General features: G+C 33.2%; 1 protein-coding gene and 1 long non-coding RNA gene across 4 annotated transcripts in view; one reads left to right on the top strand and one right to left on the bottom strand.

Annotated features, from left to right (window-relative positions):
* LOC143239403 (protein turtle-like) overlaps positions 1–26,686 on the top strand; it is a 666,407-nt gene that overhangs the window by 613,866 nt on the left and 25,855 nt on the right. For all 3 annotated transcript variants that reach the window (XM_076480428.1, XM_076480425.1, XM_076480424.1), the window contains exon 6: positions 21,889–22,014. In XM_076480428.1, the coding sequence (XP_076336543.1) occupies positions 21,889–22,014 (126 nt within the window). The remainder of the gene's footprint in view (positions 1–21,888; positions 22,015–26,686) is intronic.
* On the bottom strand, positions 1,909–24,890 carry LOC143239404 (uncharacterized). Its single transcript, XR_013021166.1, has 3 exons — positions 24,767–24,890; positions 10,901–11,009; positions 1,909–2,594 (listed from the first exon to the last, which is right to left on the bottom strand). It is a non-coding gene; the product is annotated as an uncharacterized LOC143239404 (long non-coding RNA).

The following is a 26,686-nucleotide window of genomic DNA, read 5'->3' as shown; positions in this document are numbered from 1 at the left end:
AACTTTTGTTACATGCTCAATAACAGTTACAAATTTATGTCATAGATGAAGTCACATTTAAAATTGCGAAAAAAACAAAATCACCCTGTGGTGATAGTTTTAAGTTTATACGATTAGAATTTTTTTTAAATCCAATAATCAAACTTTAGAAGACTAAAAATGTTTAAAATCATAACCTGATCATCATCCATACTGATATCAGTATTGAAGTACTATTATGAACAAATTGATTTTATTGGAGAAAGTCAACATAAGCTATCAATGGTAGCGAATGTGAGATAAAGGAGAAAAATTCTGCATTAACAAAAATAAAACAGATAACAGAATCAATTAAAGCAGTTAAATAAACCTAGCAATGTAAGTGAAAGGCCTTATTATCAGTTTACTATAGAGGAATTTTCAGAACTAGGCTAAATTCTCCTATGTCGAGAAGGCTCATAGGAGCCATTGGTGAATCTTGGTTTCAATGAAACAAGCGGTTGAAAACGGTAGCACACGCTTTGGGACTGGGTGCCTGTAAATCACAGTTTAATTTCTAGTTATACGCTGGAATCCTTTACACAACTCGGTTAACTGAAGTGGGGGTTTGGCTTTTTGGTTTTAGAATTTCGTGCAAAACTACACGAGGGCTATCTCCGCTAGCCGTCCGTAATTTAGCAGTGTAAGACTAAAGGAAGGTAGCTACTCTTTTACCAACGAATAATGGATTGACCGTAATTTTTAAAGTCTTCATGACTGAAAAGGGTCTAAGCTGAAGTGATTAGGATATTGCTTGAGGACGTGACATCATATCGCGAACTAAGAGCCTTCAAACTACATCGGTATGTCTGTGGACTTATATACTGCTAGCAACCGGGTTTCGCTTCCCGTAGTGGGCAGAGCACAGATAGCCCTTTTTGTAGCTTTATGCTTAGTAACAAACATTTGAACTGTAAGTCTAAAGCATTAGCTATAGTCCCGCGCTGGCCATCTCAACCACGTGTTCTAGGTAAACTACATAACAAATGCAAACAATGTTGTCTCATCAGAAGTGCATATTGCCAAACAAATTTCAGTTAGTGTTATGTTTGTTGGTTTTATCACGCGCTGCAGAAAATATTGAAAATTGTCAAACATTTTAAGCAAACTGAAAATTACCCACAAATTCTCTTTAAATTTTATTACTGAAGCCTTAAACACACACTTAATATGTTATATTAATGTGCCATATAACTAATACTAATTTCCTATCAGTGTAAGCTACTCATTTAAAGCGAAAATAAACATCCAACTTGCGATCAGTGTAGTTAAGTAAATATTCCATTCTTTTCTTTCTTATAATATATTAGAATGCACTGTTATGTCAGTTGCGTATTTTCGTTGTTAAAGACATTTTCAGCAATAGTTTCAATAGTATTACACTAGTTTTAGCCAGTTTAGTAAAATTAAGTTACTCTAAATACATGCATCTGGATAACAATGCAAAATAATCTTGCTACTGTAAGTATACTAATTATTCGTTTGTTTTGAATTTCGCGCAAAGCTATACGAGCGCTATCTGCGTTAGCCGTTTCCAGTTTAGCAGTGTAAGGCTATAGGGAAGGTAGATTGTCATCTCCACCCACCGCCAACTCTTGGGCTACTCTTTTACCAACGAATAGTGGGCTTGACCGTAACATTACGTCGCCTCCACGTCTGAAAAGGCGAGCATGTTTGGTGTAACGAGGATTCGAATCCACGACCCTCAGATTTCGCGTCGAACACCTTAACTCACCCAACCATGCCGGGCAAGTATACTAATAAAATAAACAAAATTAAAAATAATGGCATTCTATATACAAAATATAGCATGACCAATATTATTAATTAAAGTAACAAGAAGGCCCGGCATGGCCAAGCGCGGTTGTGCGGTAGGCTAACAATCTACTCACTTAAAAAAACAGCCTGTTAATGAATCCGCAAGCGATTGCGGCCCTATGTTCCTTCATGGAATCGAGAGGCTTAATAATAATAAATAATAAATAAAAGTAACAAGAAGTAAATAATAATAGTAGAGTTTGGTTATTTCTGTTATTATCGTGTTATTCCTTCAACTATATTAAAGCTGTAATTATATCTATCGGGAATTTATTCATTCTAATTTACGAATAAAAAATAATTCTGTTTATTACTACAATCAACGACACACAGATTCAGAACTAGATTTGGTTTCTTACTTGGAATATATTATTTATTTATTTGTCTTTCTAGGTTTGTTTTATTTTCCTTCTGTAAACACCGTTCATTTATATCCCTATCTAAAAAAACCACGCCGAACACACCTGCTTGCCTTATATTTTGTTATAATACCTCCTAACCATAGGGGGTTTCGTAATCTCCACAGCAGATAAGTAAGAAAGGCGTTCAATCCATCCAATAATTTTCTGACAGCTTAGAATGCATTCATCTCTTAATCCCTTAAGAACTGACAGAAATAACACCGACCACGTGCTCGTCTCTTTCAACTCCAACCAGTGTTCCTTACATCCTAATTCATAACGCCTGTCTTCTTCCTGGATACATTCGAAAATGATGACTGTATTCAACCTTGGCTGAGTTTCTGTCTGATCACCACACTATTTCATAAGATATACCACTATAAGTTATACCACTACAAGTGAATGAGATAAAACAACGTTATGTCGAAATATATAGTATGTTTCTCCACAACTACATCACTTTATTATGCTTGTAAATCATTGTTGGTCAGCTTTGGTATTCGTCATTCGTGTACCCCGCTGGTGCAGCGTTAAGTCTACGGATTTATAATGCTAAAATTAGGGCTTCGATTACCTTTGGTGGACTCAGCAGATAGCCCAATGTGGCTTTGCTATAAGAAAGCACACACACATACATTCATCCGGCTGTAAACTTTAAAATGTGAGAGGTGGAAGTTTTGATAAATAATGCAAAAGTCTAACTTTAACACATTTTATTTTTAACATAACATATTATGACACTATCCATTGTTACCTCAACAAACGTTTTGTATAAGGTATAATAACTCACTATGTATTTATTTAAAACACGATATGAACTGTGTGATGGTCGGGGTGACTTTATACGAAAGGTAGCAGCAAAGATAGTGGCGGTAATGGTGCTTTATCTTACCTAATTTCACCCCCCACCTCTCAATGTCCTTCACACTTCACACTGTTCCATGCTATTAAGTAACTTACGGTCATTGCCTGCAGAAGTTGTAAGTTCATAAGTCAAAGTAAGGAATAAGAACAACTCAAACAGGACTATGGGGACTGTTGTCAACTTCATCTGAGGTTATGTCTTACTGTAGTAGTGGCAGCCATTTGTTTTCATTGTATTCTATCATAGGGAGTGTTAACTCATTCTTTGAGATATACAAGATGCTTGTGTGCCCTTTCTTACACTTTGTATATGTTGCGTTGTAAAAAATTTAATGTGTGTGTGTGTGTGCGTGTGCATTCTTATAGTAAAACCACATCGGGCTATCTGCTGCGTCCACCAAGAAAAATTGAACCCTTTATTTTAGCACTGTAAATTAAATACCTAACGCTGTTTCACAGGTTGATGGAAACTTTAATAAAGTTTTTCTTTGTTTGGTACAAGAAGGATGCGCTATATACGAATGTAGTAATTAAAATTAACTTTCGTCAGAAATAATACATGTTCAATAGCATCAACAATGGAGTGGGGGTTGTAAATCCCCATTAACATGCCCCCTTGTTTTAAACTATTTTTCCACAAAAGTTATTTGAGGTTGATCTTGCAACCTGGGAAAAGTTAGATAAGGTACAACAGACAGACAGATTTTTGTACTTTATATATTTGTATAGGTACTTCTTTCCTCAAATTCCATAGCAGTTGTTAAACATAAATCTACACACTGGGCTATCTGTGTTCTGCCTACCATGGGCAATGAAACTGTTGACTTACCACTAAGCTAAATAACACAGAAACACTTACTGTTGGCTTGTGCTGCTATCTTAAAAGTAAATATTTCTTAAACGTAACCTTGATTTATTCGTATTGCTTTTTGTTATCTAGAATTCTCCCTAACATGTCTATTCACCAAAGAAAACTCATTAAATCCCTCCTATGGTCTGTCGTTTCAGGAAAGCGAAAACTGTTACAACTTATATAACATGTTATTGATTACATTTAGTAAGGGTAAGGAGCCCCAAGGAGCACATCTTCCTCCACAAATGTACTACCCTTATTATTAAACTTCAAACATTTCAATTTTTCTAAAATAAAAGAAAAATAATATTCATCAAGATACAAAATAATAAATAAGGAAATAAAATAATACGTGCACACAAATCTAACAATGTCAAATGTAATACAAAGAAAACAACATACTCTACATATTACGTGGTGAGCCTAAAAACTATTCTCCAAAATTTACATCGGCTGTGTGAGGTTTACCATAACGTTACATCTTCTGTGAACGTCGGAAAGGAAACACAATAAGTCTCTAGAAAAAGAGAGATATATAAAGGCTATAAAAATATATTAAACAATTGCTAAGGGACATGTTGAAGGCACTTTTGTGCAATTTTAGCAGAAGATCCACGCTACTCAGAATCTTTAATATATCAGTTCTACGAAATATCATTCGTTCCAGAAATAGCAAGAATATTCACATTTAGTCATAAAACTGATGAACTTCTGAAAATGCATTAAGAACTTTAAACCTGTTCGATTTCGTTTATTATTTCGTATAGCAAAAAGTTCTGATGAAAGTTAACTTTTCACATAGATAAGAATTGAACAATAACAAAGTAAATCATACAGAAAATTTATACATAGATGTAACGAGCAGCAAGAAGTTCTGATAAAAGCAAGCTACAGTAATATATCATAGCTAACCACTAACCCAGTTGACAACGTAGCTAATTCATAAACAAGTTTAACTAGGAGAACGCAAGATCGTATACCCAGAACTTATATGATTATAATGCATTATTTCATCAGTTGGGTGGGTTCCCTCGCTGTTATTAATGTTGTTGGTCGCAACAATAATGTTTCACTGTATTTTATCCCGTTGCTGAATTCATATGCTCAGCTAACAAATGCACACTGCTGTCCAAAATATTAAGGCTAATGAACATAAAGAAAAAAATATGCATTTTGTGTTGTTAGACTCAACCACTTATTTGAGTAGAGCTTTGAAAGATGAAAATAAGAAAAGGGAAAATAAAAATTAAAAAACGTCTTTAGCATTTAATAGAGAAAATGTGAACACTATGAATTTAGCCGAAATATTAGCTGATCAAAAGTTTAAGACTATATCAAAAAGAAGTCCTAATGGGGGTACGAAATGCCCAGTAAGAGGTCTCAGTAGTGAGTTGCACGGCCGTCATTGCGAATAACTTCAAACGTTCGTTTTGGTAGGGTCGATATAAGCGTTTTCAGAAGGCTGGCTGGAATGTTATTCCAAGTGGTGAGGATGGCTTCACGAAAATCATGCACTGTTTGAAATTGACGTCCATGTCTATAGACTTCCCTTGCCATTCACCCCAGACATTTTCAATGGGGTTCAGTTCGAGAGAACACGCTGGATGGTCCAAAAGAATCACGTTATTCGCCTTGAAAAAGTCCTTTGTCCTGCGGGCTGAAAGATTTAGTCATTTCCACACAAGCAAGAGCCTTCAGTCAATAGAATGCTCTATCAAACATGCCAATGTAGCCAGCTGCTGTTTGACGCCCCTGTTTGACCTGAGTCTCATTGTTCCAGATCATGATGGAACCTCCTCTACTGTGTCGTGTAGAAAATGTCTCCGGTGGGATATTCTTATCGTGCCAATAACGTTGGAAACCATCTGGACCATTCAGGTTAACTTTTATTCTTATCAAAGAACAAAACTTTTGTCCGCTTTTCTACGTCCCATGTCTGGTGCATCTCAGCAAAGTTTAACCGAGCTATTTCGTGGTGTGGAAGGAGGCGTAGCCTTTGAAGACTTTCTCTTGTAGATGCCGTCTTATTGTTTTTGAGCTGCATTCTGCGTCCGTAAGGGCCTTAATCTGGTTCGACGATCGGCTGGTGTCTTGTCGGACAACTCCTCGAATCCTCCTGCTCAACGCCGAGGAAATTTTCTTAGGCCGGCCATTTGAAATTCTCGTTCCGTATCCCTCAGGGTCTTTAAGAAATTTGCAACAGCAGTTTTACTACGCCCAATCTCACCAGCGATGGCACGTTGTGAGAGACCTTGCTTTTGCACCTCGACAATTCTGCCACGTTAAAACTCTGTCAACGTTTTATCCTTTACCATGTTTTTATCCAATGTAACATAGGAGATGTCAGTGAGAGATGCTGACAAAGCTAATTCTTGAACACAAATGACTAAATTTCGTTACGTGTTTACCGATTAACACTTCGTTTCAGTATGGTCTTAAACTTTTAACTAGCTAGTATTTAGGCTAATTTTATAGTGTTCACATTTTTCCTATTAAATGCTAAAAGTTTTTTATATTTTATTTTTCATTTTCTTATTGTCATCTTTCTAAGCTCTACTCAAATAAGCGGTTGAGTCTAACAACACAAAATGCATTTTTTCTCTATGTTCGTTGGCCTTAAGATTTTGGCCACCAGGTGTGTGTTTGTGTGTATATTGTAAATAAATTCGAAATAAATAAACTATGTGTATAGTTATTAAACATTTTAGCCCAGTGCAGTTACTGCAACTAATATTAAATAAATAATGGGATATTATTTATTTACAACACATACATAGCTTTTTCTTTAGTACACTCACACTGATCCCGTTCACTGAAAAACGTGACGTCAGCTTATTCAAGTTAAATATAATTCTCTCTGGCAACATATAATGGCCAGCGAATGCTCAGCAAATAGGTTCGACAACGCAATTTAGATCAGCTTAATATTTGAAATAAATAGCTATGACTATTTAGCTATTCAGTTGGTAGCACGATAGGTCACACAAGACCATACTCCAAGTGAGAAAAATATTATATCATACGTATATTTATTTAAAATAAAAATAAATTATTGAAGACACTATATACAACTAATACAACGGTTAAGACCACGGTTGTCCCTCACACACACGAATAATTTAAAGAGTTGGCAGTCAGAGTTAATAAACTGTGAAAGATAGCGAAAACTTACATCCCATAATAAGACACGAGAAAGATCAAAATAACAATAAGGCTTAAACAAGGAATTAACAACAATAGAAAATATTATAACTAAAGACAAGTAGCGTAATTAAACAAATGGCTTATGTGTAGTAACTAGATAGAGGTAAAAACCAAGGTGTTCACCACACTAAAGTTCTTCATAATCGGCCCGGCATGGCCAGGTGGTTAAGGCACTCGACTCGTAATCCGAGGGTCGCGAGTTCGAATTCCCGTTACACCAAACATGCTCGCCCTTTCAGCTGTGGAGGCGTTATAATGTGACAGTCAATCCCACTATTTGTTGGTAAAAGAGTAGCTCAAGGGTTGACGGTGGGTGGTGATGACTAGTTGCCTTCCCTCTAGTTTTACACTGCTAAATTAGGGACGGCTAGTGCAGATAGCCTTTATGTAGCTTTCGCGAAATTAAAAAACAACAACAAATCTTCATTATTATATTTTAAGTATAATTAAGAACTTAAATTGTAGACGTGGTAGTTTTGAAAAGGACGTAACTTAAGTGAAATTATTAATCTTGAAATGAGTAACAACAAAATCTGGTAAATGTAAGATTCAATAAATCTTTTGTTTAAAAATCGGAAGGAGAAACTTATGTTTCTGAAAAATAGTGAAATTAAGTTTATTTGTTCTTCCACGAAATTTGAACAAATTATAATGTGTCTAACAAGTTGTGAGCAGCAAGTGTTGCAGTATAACTTATTTTATCAAAATATTTAAAATGTATACATTTCTAAATTTCAAGCGTTTATTTTACAGAATGCTTTACACCTAAACGTAAGAATGACGAAGTTTATATCTAAATTCAAATAAAGTGTTTTGTTCGTAGCGAAATATTATTTTCCAGATTAAGTTATCGAAAAAACATCTTATGGGCAGTATTATCCGCCCCAGTCGCATAGTGCGGACTCACACCCCTAGAAACCAGGTTTCGATACCTGTGGTTGGCAGAGCACAGATAGCCCATCGTGTAACTATATGCTTGATTCTAAACAAACAAACTTATTAGCATTGTGAATAAAAACCTTATAATTTGGCAACTTAATCTAATCGATACGTCTACGAGTGTGACTTGACTAATGAGTGACATTTTGTTATAATCTTTCTTACTGAGGTTTGATATAAATGAATGTTCAAGTTCAAATAAATATAAATCTGTAACTTGTAAGCTGAAGTTATCTCCAATAGGTGTTCCCTGTAAATACTGTTTAGTAACACAGAGGAACAACTTTCTAACATTCTTAGAATATTTTCAAACTGCTAATAAAACTTTTTTAATGTTATCAGTAAGAAAAGTAATCTAAAGGTCGCTAAATTCAAAACTTGAGAAGCTTATTTATATTCAACAGCAATACCGATGATAATAACAATTCTTTCTTTGGTAATATTGTAGCATTTATTTGTTGTTGTTGTTTTTAAATATACTTCCTAGTCGTAGCTTTATTTAGCACTGGTAATAATTCTATACTTGTATTATGTATTATGTTTTGATAATCCGAAATAATTTATGATGTTAAACACCAAAATCTGATAAAAGTGATGTGTTTCTGTATAAAACTTTCATACTGGATGTTTATACAACGCGTTACCTGAAGGCTTAACATTTGTTGACTAAAATAGTTCTTTATACAAAATAGGAATATAAATACATTGCAAATGAAAACAAGTTATCTGATAACTACCTATTGTTTAAAGGATTTAATATTTAGCAACTTTTTGTGATTTTTCTAATTCATTGTTAATAATTATTACGTTTTAATAAATTATGTCCTCATCTCTCTTTTGGCCATTCTTTAAATTAGTTTATTTTTCTAACTTTTTTTATGCCATTTATGTAAGACTTTAACAAGTGACTTACTAATTACTTGATTTGCACAAATACGTCATTGATAGTACAATAGATGTAAGTGCAATGTTATGTTATCCAATACATTATTATAATTACAACTCTGCTAACAAAATTGCTGGTAGTTGAGTACGCTAGCCGTCCTTAATTTAACAGTGTAAAACGAGAGAGAAGGCCACTAGTCATCACCACACACTATTATTTTATCAACAAATAATGAGATTGATCAAAATACATTATAATGCCCTCTCGGATGAAAGTATTTGGTGTGGTTGCGATTCGATCCACCGATTGTCATATTACAAGTCGAGTACCCTAACCTTTCATGTACTAGGAATTGCAAACGGTAAAATCTTTAGTTTTCCTTATATAGACGGCTTTGCAATCATCATATGTGTCTTTATATAGAATTCAAGAACGAGGAGAGATAGTTAGACAATTCTATGTGTTAAAAGAAATGTTTTAATCTAAGGGGCTGTTTGAAAATGTTGTTCTGTTTGACCCGTGAGTAAACTTCCTTATTAAAAAGAATGGTCAATGAAACTATGAACATTTTTATGGAAGTTTTGAAACCCTTTCTTCAAAAATATCCTCATTTGGCTTTCAATAATTTTAGTATGACGCCCATTATACAATAATATTTCATAAAGAAAAACAATCTCAGTGTAAAATGAAATAAGTTGAACATGTTAAAGGCTCGAGGCAGCACTAGGTTCGTCTTATATCCTAGAGGAATGAAACTATCAAATTGAGTAAGTTGTTTCCTGAAGGTTTTCTTTCGATATATTGGCATTAAAAACGATGAACATTTCGATTAATTCGCGCGTCTGGTAAAGGCAGAGTATTCTTTTCTTCAGTTATATAGGTAAACTGTATAGGCGAGAGTTGCAAGTATAAATACTCAAGTAACTGTTGAACTTCGTCTTTTGATCGAAAAATGACGAAACTCTCATCAACATTAGCTTGAATTTCCGTGAGCGCTTTTTCAACCAAGTTTGTTTGTGGTGGTTCAGAAAAATGTTATCTAGAGCTGATCGTAGTGGGAATCCGATAAAAAGTCCCTCAATTTGGCAATGTAGTTTTCCATTAAATACAAAATGATGATTTTCACAAAGTGGATTATTAAAAATCTAAGTTGTTCGTTAGTTAAGCCATGAATAAGTAATTCCTTTTGAAAGAATTTTTTCCAAACAAATGTCGAAAGACTCAACCGATAGAATGTTTGTGAATAAAGAATTTATATCAAAGTTAACCATCAAATGTCCATTGGGAGAGTTTAGATCTCTTAACCCTAACAAATTAAAATGAGTCTAGAACGGTAAATTCGTGAGTATTGCAACATATGTATTACGTGTGATACTTTTATTGCAAATACTTCCTTAATTTATTCATTAATTGAACGAGTTAAGTATTACAGTCAGTAATGTACTTTATATAATTTTGCAACTGTCTGTCCAGAAAGAAATTTATCATACATAATGTATCATTTTTTCCTATAAATATTTATAAATATTGAATAAAACAGTTGATCAATTGTGTTTTTAAGTGTTGTTTCATTATGCATTTAACATACTGATTATACTTTTGATTATATATTTAATTATTGATACATATTATTTGTATGTCTTGATGTTTGATATGTAAAGCTCTTAGTGCTAATTCAATTATATAATCAATATATTCCACAACATCCACTTGCTCTGAAAACGGCATCTATTTGCGTATCTAAATAATATAAAATAATTTATATTTCGCTTCAAAAGTTGATTTTTTTAAGTTTAGTAAATCTATGTTTAAATAGATATGTTTAACTGTTACTGTTCTAACCCTTCTTTAGATATTTTCACAAATCTTTCTCTAGAACTTACGTATGTAGGCTCAATAAATAACAAATATATTTACCATTTAGAAATAGGAATGTGTACTACAGATAGGTCAGTCTTTCATCCTGTTGCTGATGTATCTCAACTGGTAACATGACGAGAAGGCTTGACCTCTGGTTTGCCCAAGGCTAATAAAAGTAATACTTTCATTTTCATAAAATGGACAGACAAGCCAAATATTATGCTTCTCTGTATTTTAAAATTTATCATTTTGTTACTGTGACATTTAAACTTATTTGTCCAACAAGGAATCGAGTACATTTTCTATAAATAAACATAGTTTACAACTAAAACAAAACATTGAAATTCACATTCTTTAAAAGGCCTTTAATAATAGATCAACTGATTGTTCTTTGTATATTCCAAAACATATTTGTTCCTCGCAAAGATTTTGAAACAGTAACTCGAGGTACATAATCTCTCACTTACACTTTATAGAAAGATAATCAAATATTCATTAATCATCAGTTAGAAATTAGTGTTCTGTGATTTTTCTAATGCAAATTTCTCGTTAGCCAAATATGTTATTATTAATATATGTAGATAAACAAACAGGCGTAAAAAGCATCACATATTCTGAAACATTTATTAATAAAATTTCAAAACACACCAATCTTCTTCATGTCAATATTTGATTTAATAAATTACTGATTAGCTAGCATATAATTTTCGCATATTATGTCCATATTACTATTTGTCCATTTCAGTTCAATATGGAAGCATAATACAATCATGTGAAAAAGTTAGGACACCCTATGAAAGCCTATGTATTCTTGTAACATTTTTGGATATATAGATATTTAATCTCAATTTTAACAATACTAAGAGATTATAGGAATATAACTAAACAATTAAAACTGAAGAAAAGACTTTTCAAGCTGTTCTGTAAATGTAATTCTACAAAAATGCATATTCTAACTGAGGAAAAAGTTAGGACACCCCCACATTTATTCCCACTTAAAATGGCTCAACTCACACACAGGTGTATCACACCAGGTGCACATGATTAGAAGATCGTTACTCAGCATTTTAAATGAGGCTTGCTCTATTTAAACCTCAGAAATTTAGTTTGGTGTGCTCCTGACTGTTGAAGTGAGAGTGAGCACCATGGTGAGAGCAAAAGAGCTGTCTGAAACCCTCAGAAAGAAAATTATAGCAGCTTATGAGTCTGGTAAGAGATTTAAAAAGATCTCAAAAGATTTTGAAATCAGCCATTCCACTGTCCGGAAAATAGTGACCAAGTGGAGGGCTTTAAAACAACTGTCAACATCCCCAGGTCTGGTCGTCCAAGCAAGTTCACCCCGAGAGCAGACCACAATAGGCTAAAAGAGGTCTCCAAACACCCTAACATGTCATCACGAGACCTACAGCAGGCTCTGGCTACTGTTGATGTGAAAGTGCATGCCTCTAGAATCAGAAATAGACTGCACAAGTTTCACTTGCATGGGAGGTGTGCAAGGAGGAAACCTTTGCTCTCTAAGAGAAACATCAAGGCCAGACTGAAGTTTGCCAGAGAGAATGTAGACAAAGAACAGAACTTTTGGAATAATGTTCTTTGGACAGATGAGTCCAAAATTGAACTATTTGTACACCAGAACAGAGGACATGTTTGGCGTAAACCAAATACAGCATTCCAGGAAAAGAACCTCATACCAACTGTGAATCATGGAGGTGGAAGTATCATGGTTTGGGGCTGCTTTGTTGCAGCAGGATCTGAACAGCTCACAATCATAGAATCCACCATGAATTCTACTGTGTATCAGAGGGTGCTTGAGGATCATGTGAGGCCATCTGTACAAAAATTAAAGCTGAAGCGTAACTGGACCCTGCAACACGACAATGACCCAAATCATACCAGTAAATCCACCAAGGACTGGCTGAAAACTAAGAAATGGAGAGTCCTGGAATGGCCGAGTCAAAGCCCAGGTCTTAATTCTATTGAGATGCTGTGGGGTGACTTGAAACGGGCTGGACATGCAAGAAACCTCTCAAACATCTCACAGCTGAAAGAATTCTGCATTGAGGAGTGGAGCAAAGTTTCTTCAGACCGATGTCAAAGACTGGTAGATGGCAACAAGAAGCGTCTCACTGTAGTTATTTCAGCCAAATGGGGTGACATTAGCTATTAGGGGGTAGGGTGTTCTAACTCTTTCCTCAGTTAGAATATGCAATTTTGTAGAATTACATTTATAGAAGATTTTGAAAAGTCTTTTCTTCTGTTTTAATTGTTTAGTTATATTCCTATAATATCTCAGTATTGTTAAAAGTGAGATTAAATATCTGTATATTCAAAAATGTTACACAAATACACAGGTTTCATAGAGTGTCCTAACATTTACCCATGACTGTATGTATTGTTTATATGGTGAAAGAGTTATTGTAAAACGATTGTATTTAGCTTAGCTCGTTAAACTTTAGAAATAAAACATTTTATGGTCAATAAGTTTAAATTGTGCCTGACATACAGCAACTTGTCTAAAGTTCGGAGAGAATCAGTTAGAAAATATATCGTACGTTGATATCCACTAACAACTTAATTCTACTCTGTATTTCAGAACGGCTGGTAGGGGTATTAACACTTTTATTGATACAGAGAGAACAACTTTTCGACCTTCCTAGGTTATCTTCAGTTAAAGAAAAAGAGAATTTGAATGTGACCGTTGACGGACACATGTCTTAGGTACGAGAGTATAAACGGGTACCGGATTGTAGGGGGTGTTGCAGGTGGATGTTAGGTTATTAATTAGTGTAGGTATAAAGGTGTTCCTTTATATTGGTTTTAGTTGCTGTATAAGTAGGGCTTCTTTGATTTTACGTTTGTTTATATTTGTTTCCATACTTAGTATCTGGGTGTTTTCTATGGTTATGTTGTGTTTATTTGATTTGCAGCATTCAAAAATGTATGAAGGTGTTTATTTTATGTTAGTTGAATCTGGCTTCCATTTTTCTACTTGTTTTTTCTGATATAGAAGTCGTGGCAGTTGTTGCATTGTATTTTATAAATTATGTTGATGTTGTGTTTGGAAGTGTAGTTTTTACATAGCATGGACTTTAGTTTTATACCTGGTTTTTGAATAAATTTCGTATTTACTGGAAAGTTGTGTTTTATTATAAGTTTTTTTCCAAATGTTGGTTATTTTTTCCCTAGTGTCGGGAACATATAGTATGCAGTAATGTTAGGTTTTGTAGTTTGTTGTATCTTGGGATTTATTGTTGGTCTGGGTGTGTGTGTATAATGTTTTCCACTGTTTTTTGAAGAAATTTGTTGATGTTGATGAAGTGTTGTTTTATTTTGTTGATTTCATCGTTAATTCTATCAGGTGAACATAGTTTTGTGGCTGTGTTTATTTGGTTTCTTAGTGTGTTAAGTTTTTGGTTTGTTTTGTGTGCTGAGTTCCAGGGAATGTATAATCTAGTAAGGGTGATTTTTCTGTAGATTTCTATTTTGAATTGTGTATCAGTTCTTATGACTTAGAAATTAAGAAATGCTATTTGGTTAGTGTTTTCCTGCTCACAGGTGAACTTAATGTTGGGATGTATCGAGTTAACGTGATTGAAAAAACTAAGTGTGTGTTCTGTAGATGTAAATCCAGAAATTGTATCATCAACATATCTTTACCAGTATAGTGGTGGGTGTAAGGATGAATCTACAGCTTGAGATTCAATCTGTGTCATAAAAGTGTTAGCTAGAACTGGTGACACGGGATTCCCATACTTAATTAGTTAATTCTACTCTGTTCAGCCTAAAGATCAAATGCTAAATGATTACATATCTATCTTAATATTTTATGATAAATTACATATCGTGGATATTAGATTCTAACAAGTATGTTTTATTAAAAGTCTCCCTTTATATTTCTTATATAAAACTCAGGTTTCATGAAGCTCAATAGAGTAGCATTAATAAATGCAAGTAAAGTCACACACTTAACAAACATACTGAAATATTTATTAAGGTAACTTCAAAATATACTAATCTACTATTTACGAAAGTATCTTAGATCATAAAATACTAAAATAATAATAATTTAATAAAACTTACAGTGGACGCTTGTTCTAACATGTTATTATTCAAATAGCATACATCGACATAAATGAAACATTAGGGATATTTTACAAAGGTATTCTAGCTACTATGATCAAAGTTTCTTTACATTGGAAACTCTACAAAACATATCATGTACTTTAATATGTAACTAAATAGATTTTCCCCTCGCGTGTTGAAATTTGGATCTTGACCCTCACATCCCTCCCCTTAAAACTGACGAGTTTTACCATGGCTTAACATACTCTCATCATTAAAACTGACGAGTTTCACCATGGCTTAACATACTGTCATCTTTAAAACTGACGAGTTTTACCATGGCTTAACATACTGTCATCATTAAAACTGACGAGTTTTACCATGGCTTAACATACTGTCATCTTTAAAACTGACGAGTTTTACCATGGCTTAACATACTGTCATCTTTAAAACTGACGAGTTTCACCATGGCTTAACATATTGTCATCATTGAAAAACTGACGAGTTTCACCATGGCTTAACATACTGTCATCATTAAAACTGACGAGTTTTACTATGGCTTAACATACTGTCATCATTAACACTGACGAGTTTTACCATGGCTTAACATACTGTCATCTTTAAAACTGACGAGTTTTACCATGGCTTAACATACTGTCATCATTAAAACTGACGAGTTTCACCATGGCTTAACATACTGTCATCATTAAAACTGACGAGTTTCACCATGGCTTAACATACTGTCATCATTAAAACTGACGAGTTTTACCATGGCTTAACATACTGTCATCTTTAAAACTGACGAGTTTTACCATGGCTTAACATACTGTCATCTTTAAAACTGACGAGTTTTACCATGGCTTAACTGACGAGTACTGTCATCATTAAAACTGACGAGTTTCACCATGGCTTAACATACTGTCATCATTAAAACTGACGAGTTTCGCCATGGCTTAACATACTGTCATCATTAAAACTGACGAGTTTTACCATGGCTTAACATACTGTCATCTTTAAAACTGACGAGTTTTACTTAACATACTGTCATCTTTAAAACTGACGAGTTTTACCATGGCTTAACATACTGTCATCTTTAAAACTGACGAGTTTTACCATGGCTTAACATACTGTCATCTGTCATCATTAAAACTGACGAGTACCATGGCTTAACTGGCTTAACATACTGTCGACGACGAGTTTCACCTGACGAGTTTTACCATGGCTTAACATACTGTCATCTTTAAAACTGACGAGTTTTACCATGGCTTAACATACTGTCATCATTAAAACTGACGAGTTTTACCATGGCTTAACATACTGTCATCATTAAAACTGGAGTTTCACTTAACATACTGTCATCTTTAAAACTGACGAGTTTTACCATGGCTTAACATACTGTCATCTTTAAAACTGACGAGTTTTACCATGGCTTAACATACTGTCATCATTAAAACTGACGAGTTTTACCATGGCTTAACATACTGTCATCATTAAAACTGACGAGTTTCACCATGGCTTAACATACTGTCATCTTTAAAACTGACGAGTTTTACCATGGCTTAACATACTGTCATCTTTAAAACTGACGAGTTTTACCATGGCTTAACATACTGTCATCATTAAAACTGACGAGTTTCACCATGGCTTAACATACTGTCATCATTAAAACTGACGAGTTTTACCATGGCTTAACATACTGTCATCATTAAAACTGACGAGTTTCACCATGGCTTAACATACTGTCATCATTAAAACTGACGAGTTTCGCCATGGCTTAACATACTGTCATCATTAAAACTGACGAGTTTCACCATGGCTTAACATACTGTCATCTTTAAAACTGACGAGTTTTACCATGGCTTAACATACTGTCATCTTTAAAACTGACGAGTTTTACCATGGCTTAACATACTGTCATCATTAAAACTGACGAGTTTCACCATGGCTTAACATACTGTCATCATTAAAACTGACGAGTTTTACCATGGCTTAACATACTGTCATCATTAAAACTGACGAGTTTCACCATGGCTTAACATACTGTCATCTTTAAAACTGACGAGTTTTACCATGGCTTAACATACTGTCATCTTTAAAACTGACGAGTTTTACCATGGCTTAACATACTGTCATCTACTGTCATCTTTAAAACTGACGAGTTTTACCATGGCTTAACATACTGTCATCATTAAAACTGACGAGTTTTACCATGGCTTAACATACTGTCATCATTAAAACTGACGAGTTTCACCATGGGTTAACATACTGTCATCATTAAAACTGACGAGTTTCACCATGGCTTAACATACTGTCATCTTTAAAACTGACGAGTTTCACCATGGCTTAACATACTGTCATCATTAAAACTGACGAGTTTCACCATGGCTTAACATACTGTCATCATTAAAACTGACGAGTTTCACCATGGCTTAACATACTGTCATCATTAAAACTGACGAGTTTTACCATGGCTTAACATACTGTCATCATTAAAACTGACGAGTTTTACCATGGCTTAACATACTGTCATCATTAAAACTGACGAGTTTTACCATGGCTTAACATACTGTCATCTTTAAAACTGACGAGTTTTACCATGGCTTAACATACTGTCATCATTAAAACTGACGAGTTTCACCATGGCTTAACATACTGTCATCATTAAAACTGACGAGTTTCACCATGGCTTAACATACCATGTCATCATTAAAACTGACGAGTTTCACCATGGCTTAACATACTGTCATCATTAAAACTGACGAGTTTCACCATGGCTTAACATACTGTCATCATTAAAACTGACGAGTTTCACCATGGCTTAACATACTGTCATCATTAAAACTGACGAGTTTTACCATGGCTTAACATACTGTCATCTTTAAAACTGACGAGTTTTACCATGGCTTAACATACTGTCATCTTTAAAACTGACGAGAGTTTTACCATGGCTTAACATACTGTCATCTTTAAAACTTAAAACTGACGAGTTTTACCATGGCTTAACATACTGTCATCATTAAAACTGACGAGTTTCACCATGGCTTAACATACTGTCATCATTAAAACTGACGAGTTTTACCATGGCTTAACACGCTATCATCAATATATCTAAATAAAATTACACATTCTGTAACAACTCTCAACCAAACTTCAAACCAGAAAACCATGATTTTTATCCAGTATTTATTGTATATTTATATATTATGCATACATTTTGCTTCTGAAGTTTTTAAGAACAATAATCTGTAAAAGTTCTTGACAAAATATTTTAATTTTGTTGCTTTGTATGACGTACCCCATGGCACAGTGGCATGTCTACGGACTTATGCCTCTACAAACTGTGGTGGGTATAACACAAATAACCCGTTGTGTAGCTTTGTGCTTAGTAACAAACAAATCGTTTTTATAATAAAATATCTGGTTTATAAGATAAGATGTACATTCATGTTTTGTAAATGCTCTGTGTTTACTGTTTGTGGTTATAGAATATATCTTATATCCAGTGATGTCGAGAAAACCCCCTTGTAGAGAAAAATATATATGTAAAAACGGCTCGTTTGGGTTGAGAAAAATTTTTACGTAGAGGAGCGAACAACGTTTCGACCTTCTTCGGTCATCGTCAGGTTCACATATCAGGTTTTTACATATATACTTTATATCCAAAATAAATTGTGTTTCACTGAACGTAACAGTCTGAATATAGAAAACTACATTAACATTCACAACATTTTCAAGTTTTAATTGTAACTTATAAAGTCTTGCTTCCTGTTTTTGATTTATATTTTGTGGTTTAAAATTATTATAGTTTACAAATGTAACTTTCCAAGACCCATACGTAATCTGTCTTCTTCAGGATGCAACTGTTTAGACACATACAAGAATATCAACATTATCCATTTAACAATCAAGACACTGAACATTCGATTTTTAAGAGTAGCTTAAGAGATGGTGGTAGGTGATAATGACTAGCTGCCTTCCCTCTAGTCTTACACTGCTAAATTAGGGATGGCTATCGCAGATAGCCCTCATATAGCTCTCCTCTAAATTCAAAAACAAAACAACTTACACTTAAATTATGTTCTCCAAACTTACGCAACACGCAAATTCTTCTAAACAAACTAAAACATGGATGAATTATAAAATGCTGGATTGCCACGATCACATTAATATTTATATAGATATATCATATTTCATCTAGCATACAATTCTTGTATACCATTTACTCTATTAGACTTTTCTACTGATGTTAGTTCATTAGTCATGTGGCTGTTGTCACCCACTGAGACAGCAGTAAGTCTTTGCATTTACAACGTTAAAATCAGGGGTTCGATTCTTTTCGGTGGACACAACAAATAGCTATAAGAAAAACACATATAGTTGTTAGTGGCATCGAGTTCAGAATCAACCCGTTATATTGTCATACAATATTTTATTATATTAAAAACAAGAACTAATATATTTCATCTCTTGCATAACAACACAAAACATTTACCGTAACTGTAAAACTAGATTATTTTCACATAGGATTTGAGAATTTCTCTGAAAGTGTGTTAAACACTGGGACATTATATTACTCTGTCATTGGAATAATAAGTAAATGCCATAGTGGATATTTTTAATACAATGTTATATTTGCAAATTCTGTGATCTCACAACAAAATCTATGGTCTACAACAAAAGACTCATCTATCATTTTACTTAAAATCAGTTTATGAAGAGTATTCAAATAAATTCGCATAAAAAGATTTAAGACATTCACCAACGTGATTAGATTTATCTCTGGAGATCGTTGTTCAAAGACTTTGCTTATTATAATAAGAGAGAGATAGTCAATTTACTTCCAGATGAAAGTGCCCGATATGTTTTGAAGGGCTTCAGAAATATGGAAACTTTGATCATATTGTCTAGAGTATCAAAGTAAGAATGGATATAGTGTAATGAAACTTCCTCTTTAAAAATTCACAATAACGTGTGTAAAACATCCAATCTACACTTTGGATTTGGTTTATTATTATTATTTTAATTCGCCTCAATGGATAACGTACAAAATCCTGTAGCCTTCTCATGCAAATATAAAAGAAGGGATAAATTGTGAAGAAAAAGAAAATACTAGTTCTGGGTCCGCACAAACATTTTCTTATATCGTACAAACAAACTTCACAGTGCATGTATTGACCCCAATAATTCAATTCACAGAAACCTCTGGTCATTCTATGATAATCATAAATAAGTCTGATAAGTTTAGTCCATATAGTTTATTGTATGAAGGAAAGAAAGAACAAATGAAGTAGGCATTGACTGACTGTTTGACACGCCCCCTGGTGTGGTTGCAAAGACGTTTTACTCCATTATGTTGTTTTATTACATTATGCTGTTTTATTACATTATGTTGTTTTGTTACATTATGCCCATTCTTATGTTGTTTCACACTTTTTGGTCCACCCATTCTTTGAATTTCAGATTTTAACATTTTGTTTCATTTGTATTACTTCTTGAGCCTATGTGCATAGTGTCAAATAAGAAACGAACTCGAGACAAATATTTGTGAAAATACCTAGATAAAGATAAGAATAGTAATCTACTTAAACACAGATATTTAAAAATAGATCCATTAAACTTTACTTGAGCAAATCAACTTATAAAGCTAAGCATGTAATCATTGTAAATTATTTTGAGATTTAAATAAGTGTCCTTTTCAAGGTTAGCAAATATTGTACAATGTATTGATTATAAAAATGAGCTGGTACTAAGTGTTTTACAAATAAAATATCAGGAAAAACAAAACTTTGCCATGCAAATTACATATAGGAGCAAAAAACAAATCAGCCAAATGTCTCGTTCAACATTGACATAAATAATACATTATGTATGATTAAAACCTTTCAGGACAGATTGTTGTAAAAGCATGATAAGTAAATTGATTATAATACTTATTTCGTTCAAATAATGAATATTTTCAGATAGTACGTGCAGTAAAAACTAATAAACATAATACATAATGTTATAATAGTTGTCTAGTTAAATAATTGAGTTCACTTGTAACTTTTAGGACATACAATTAAATCTAGACAACGTTTTAATGTTCATTGAGACGTCCTACAGTGAGTTTACCATCCTTTTATATAGACACCATCCACACTACCATCATTGTACTTTGTAAGACTATCTACCAATAAAATATTAGCAACATAATCTGCCTAGTAACACCAACCACGTTTGTAAAACACAAAATATGCCTAGTAACACCAACCGCATTTGTAAAATACACACAATACTACTAGTAACAGCATCTGCTTATAATCCTTAGTATCACTCGCTGTCTGTAAAACCTTGGTAAGACCATCCGCCTATAGAACCTTGGTAACCTTATCCAATCCTAAGAATGCACCCTCTCTTGTAACTACTTTGTATCCTGGCAATACACTCTTTGTAGGGTAACACTGGAACTATGTTGTCATGTGATATCCCCTAGCAAAGCTTCTCTGGCAGCAGATAATTTCCATCATCAAGTGTCATGGCGGCCTAGCAATACGCCCTCTGTTTTCTTTCCGTAGAGTTATGACGTCATCTTCTGTACCCCATTCCTCTATTCCCTGATTCAGCGCCTGTATCTGATCACACACCCTAATCACTGACATCTAGTTGTTTTTCATGAAATTCAACAAATAAATACCATTTGACAAGGACATGACGTAACCCTGTCATCTACTAATTAATCATGAATTACCTCATAATGTTATGCATTAAAAGAAACGTAGTTTCAGGTAGGTTTTTGACTTAAGGTAAAAGAGTTTTTGACTCACTTCTATCTGTGTTTGGTTATTTCTCAGATTGAATTTGCTCCAGACGAAACTACAAATAAATTTTAAAGGGAACGATTGAAATAGTCTGTAGTCGTATTTATTGTGGTTTTATTGAGATATTTATGTTCTTCTTACTCGATTGTTCAATCATTTCTGCAGTAATGTGTTCATTTCTTTCAGGTCCTTCTGCTACTTCAGCATTTAGACCACTTCTAGGTGGTGTTCTCAGCTTTGTCATGTTGTTGCTTCTTATTTTATTGTGTGTCGTCATCTTCGTTCATGTGAAAAGGTCTCGAAGACAGAAAGGTTTGGCTCGAAAAAATGTCTATTCTCTCAAAAACTCTTGATATATAAACATTTTTTACTATTTCAAAGAAACTGATGAAAAAGCTATTCTTATACGAATAACTGGCTCTATTTTATTCTAAATTCATATTAAGGTGTTTTAATAATTTCGTTTTTCAACTATTAAAACTAAATTAATACCTTAAAACATTTGGTCTCATAGTTTGGTTTGCGGTACTTACAAGATCTACCGTTATAATAATTGAACTGAAGAAGTGTTCGCTGTGTGGTTACCTGTAAATACAAGTAGTAGAAGTGTTGTGAAATTTATATCCACGTAATCAACTATACTTTATATCGAAATACTCTAAAAAGAGCATTTTACACCGCACGTTGATATAAAATAAACATGGGAACAATAACATGATACTGTAATATTAGATAAAAAAATAATATGTATTTACGAGTGTTTTATTTACACCAAATAGCACCATTTATACGTTGCTATGTGTTGTTCAGACGACCTCTTTGATATTTAGTTATAAAAATAGGTAAATCAATAAGTAGTCGAACTGTCTTCCTTTTTGACTTTATCAAACCTTTTAACGTTTTGTTCATAAGCCTAAGAATATGAAAATAAAGTAAAATATTAATAATAAATAGATTGATGGTATTAGGAATCTCTATATTTAGCGAGAAGGCTACCCTTTAGGTGTAAAAAGATTGTTGTATTACTTGTCCTTATATTATTAAAATTGAAAGGTTCGATCCTTAATAATTCCCCCTACGTTTCCTTTGTGAAGAAAATAATTAATTTTGATGTATGAAAAATGGAAAATCATTACGTAAATAGGGCGCCATCTCGTGATAAAGAAATCCATTTTACACTTATTCTTATTTTTGTGAACTTTCTCAATCCGTAAAACACCTAAACTTTGATTCACTCTGTGTTGTTGTATTACGAGTTGTTGAGTTAATGTTTTGTAGAAAATTTTACGAAGCCTACCGATGTGTAAATTTTGTAAACTAACTTACATTAAACATTAAAACTGTTCTTTGAGAATACTATTCAAAAAACCTTCCACTGGCACAGCGGTATTTCTGCGGACTTGCAACGCTAACAACCGGATTTCGATATCCGTGGTGGGCAGAGCACAGATAGCCCTTTGTGTAACTTTTTGTTTAATTACAAATAAACATAAACAACTATTTAAAAATGTATTTAAAATTTTATTTTTAGAAATAATAAGAACATTATAGTAGTCTGATTTAGTATTATTAATTCTTTATAGTTTAGTAATTATTATTTATCATTATTTTAACTTTATAACTAAACAAAACCAAAACTTGTTAGTTATGTAATAAACTGAATTACCGAATAGTAACCAGCCTCTCGCTAAAAATCAATTAAACTTTGTATCTAAGTAAGAACTAAACATAGTAGTTAGAAACGATTAACCTTAGTAACTAAGTAACAACTAAACATAATAGGTACATAATAATTATATTAAATAATTGCGTAATAGCTTAAGTTAATAACTAAGTATACATATTACACTATGTACTTAAGTAGATATTAAACTAGAGATTTTAATGAAAACGTTTCGCAGAATTTTACCTTACCGTCCAAAAGAACCCCAGCAAAAACTAATGTTATTATTACCAAGCCTAATTTAAAAAATATATATATATTCCATTTAACGAAAGCCTTAATTCAATGTGAAAAGCTAATTCATTGTTTGCTAAGCAGTTTGTTTGCAAAGACAGATGTTTCAAATGTCCCATCTGACTTAACTCACAATTTGGAAAAAAAAAAAAAAAAATTAAGAAAAGATAAATCAATAAAACAAAGTCAATTTCTCTTTTTGTTGAACCCTTTAGTTTCTTAATAATTTACTAAGGTTATCTTGAGACCATTAAAAACGTGTACTATTTTAATACAGTCTTAAGTAATTTTGTGTGTGCTTAGTTTCAACTTATGAATTTAAGAGATATGATTGAATCTAGTGTAATAAATGTTTAAAGACCACTTTAATGCTGTATTTAGTCCTATAACCTACCTGTTACGACATAATATAGCACCTAATTTCAAGTATTTCTCACTATAGCACTTTCGAAAGGTGGACCTTCCTTCTTCAGGGACAAATGTGAATGTTGGTGTAATGGAGTGAGTGGCACATAAGTGGAATTGAGTGTTATTATGAGGATCGTTCGATTTCCCAGAAAATGTTTGGTATGTTTTTTACATGCACTGTTCTAAATGTCTAATTTCCGGTGCAATGTGGCCGACTACGACGGCGTTATGTAAAAAGGTGTTTGGGATATTTTGCTTTTGAATTTGCTAAATATATATTAGTTTGTTATAGCCTAAAACAAGCCGAAACAAAAATAATTTAAAGAATAATAAACAAGAAACGCTGCACTAATTGAAAAGATCTCAAGGTACAAGTGATAATGTGGGATATAAAATGTAACCTAGGGAGAAGTGGTTGCTCAGTAGGACCCTACATTGCGGTGGGGATACACCGTCTATCAGTCTTAACCTCCATTCACCAGTATCATATAAAGAAATAAAATAAAGGAGAAGCAATAGATATAGAAATAGAAATTAGGAGGGCGAGATGTAGATGCTCAATTATATCTCCCTCCACTGCCTATAGACAGTTGTGAGAAGGTTACTGCTCTCCAAAGTAAAGAAGAACAAATTAAATGAAAATAAGAATAAGAAAAACACGGTCCCACATATTTGTGGGTAAGTAAGTTAAAAACTTACCTCTTGAAGTTAGCATCCTAGCCCCATATTGTGATAGAAAGGCACTTATTCGTAGCTCAGTAAACAAATTATACTAATATGAAGAGTCCTATCCAAATACCTAAATAAACTAGTATGCCTTAATCTCTCGCATTAAAAGCACAGATAACAAACAGGAACAAATGATCAAAATTTCTGCGGAAAATGGCAACAGATCCTTGAAACGCTTCCTTAGAATTCATGAATATCACTAAAACATTCTTTCAAAATTCTAGATAAAGACATTTCCAACTATTATTATCTGCACAACTCTTCGCTGGAAGAAAAAGAACCACAAAAATTAACAAGTAAAACTAATACATTCCTTCTTAGAAATGATAACAAAAATCAGCTTCCTACCAATAACATCGATTCAAACAATTCTTTCGAATTATCTTCTATATTATGAAGAAACTACCATAACATCAAGTAATCTACCAGAACCTATCAAAATCCTATTATCGTACAATAAACCCCTTAAAATATTTAAAACACTTTATCCTTTAAGACGTATAAGCTTTCGCAAACTAACAAATCTGTTAAAATAACAGTGACCTTATACAACTTAAAGATAAACTCTTCCAACACTGCTAATCTTTCAGACTTAACTTTCTCTGAAGTAGAACTCAGTCTTTTTTAGAAAAGGTTTTATTTCCTGCCAAAATAACAGATATGTTAATGAACCCGAACTTTTTTTTGACCTTCATCAATTTTCTAGAAAACTAAGACTTCGCGAATATTTTAACAACAAACACCATCTTACTGAAAACCAACCTTTACCAAATGACGTAATATAATATACCTTAAAATCCTCTGAACAATGTTATATTAATATCAATAAAAATGGAAGAACTGTTCTAAATAATCTTAAGTCGAATAACAATATCATAATAAAGCTAGCAGACAAAGGTGGGGCTATGGTTGCTTTTAACAAAGATGATTTATTATAGAAGCTAACCGGGAAGTAGAGGACACTAATTTATACAAAAAAAAAAAATAGTCGATATATTTTTTATTTGGACCGTCGGTCTTGAATCACTTAAAGGATTTATCTCATATGCAAACTCCTTTCAGAAAACAAGCAAGTTTCCCTTTGGGTACTCGTCTGCCCAAATTAACTTTCTTGGCATCACTGTCTTTATAAAGGACAGAATTTTATAGATCGATTTGTACAAAAAAACAGCAAATAAACCACAATACCTTCACTTTAAAAACTGACACCCTTCTTAAACTAAACCGAACATTACCTACACTCAAGCCATTAAACTGAACAACTGAAGAATATTTAAAATATTCAAAGAAATTACTTGTGCACAACAAAATACCTTATACAGTGTAAAAAATGCAATCACCAATATATAGGCCATACACAAACAACTCTTAGAGAACGTTTTAATAACCAGAAATATTGTATTAACATCAAACAAGATCTTTGTTCAACACAATAACCCCTGATCATTCATTAATGATGCTACTCTCATCGGTATTGAAACAGGATTGAAAACTAAAGTTCATAGAGAAATGAAAGAAGCTACCTGGATCGCTAATTTAAACACTGTTCAACCTTTTGTGATTACTCTAGATCCTAAAATCAGTGATTTATGATTAATTATCTCATCTCTGTCAGAAAAATATTTTTTTATATTTTGCTTATTTTTTATATAGTGTGAACCCTAACGTTCTTAAAACTTATTATTTAAGATAAATTTTCATACCTGTTTGTATATATTGATTAACTGAACATTTCTTTTTCAATCAGTCTCCAGGTGCCAACTCTAGTTTACTTAAATACTTAAGTACAGTTTTATATGTATATGTATATTTATTTAGCTAATTCTAAAACAAAATATCTCTAACACCTTTTTACATAACCTTCTCGTTACCGGTTACATTGTATCGGAA

This window comes from Tachypleus tridentatus, chromosome 13 (assembly GCF_004210375.1).
Source record: "Tachypleus tridentatus isolate NWPU-2018 chromosome 13, ASM421037v1, whole genome shotgun sequence".
NCBI lineage: Eukaryota > Metazoa > Arthropoda > Merostomata > Xiphosura > Limulidae > Tachypleus > Tachypleus tridentatus.
This window is presented reverse-complemented; position numbering and strand designations above follow the sequence as displayed.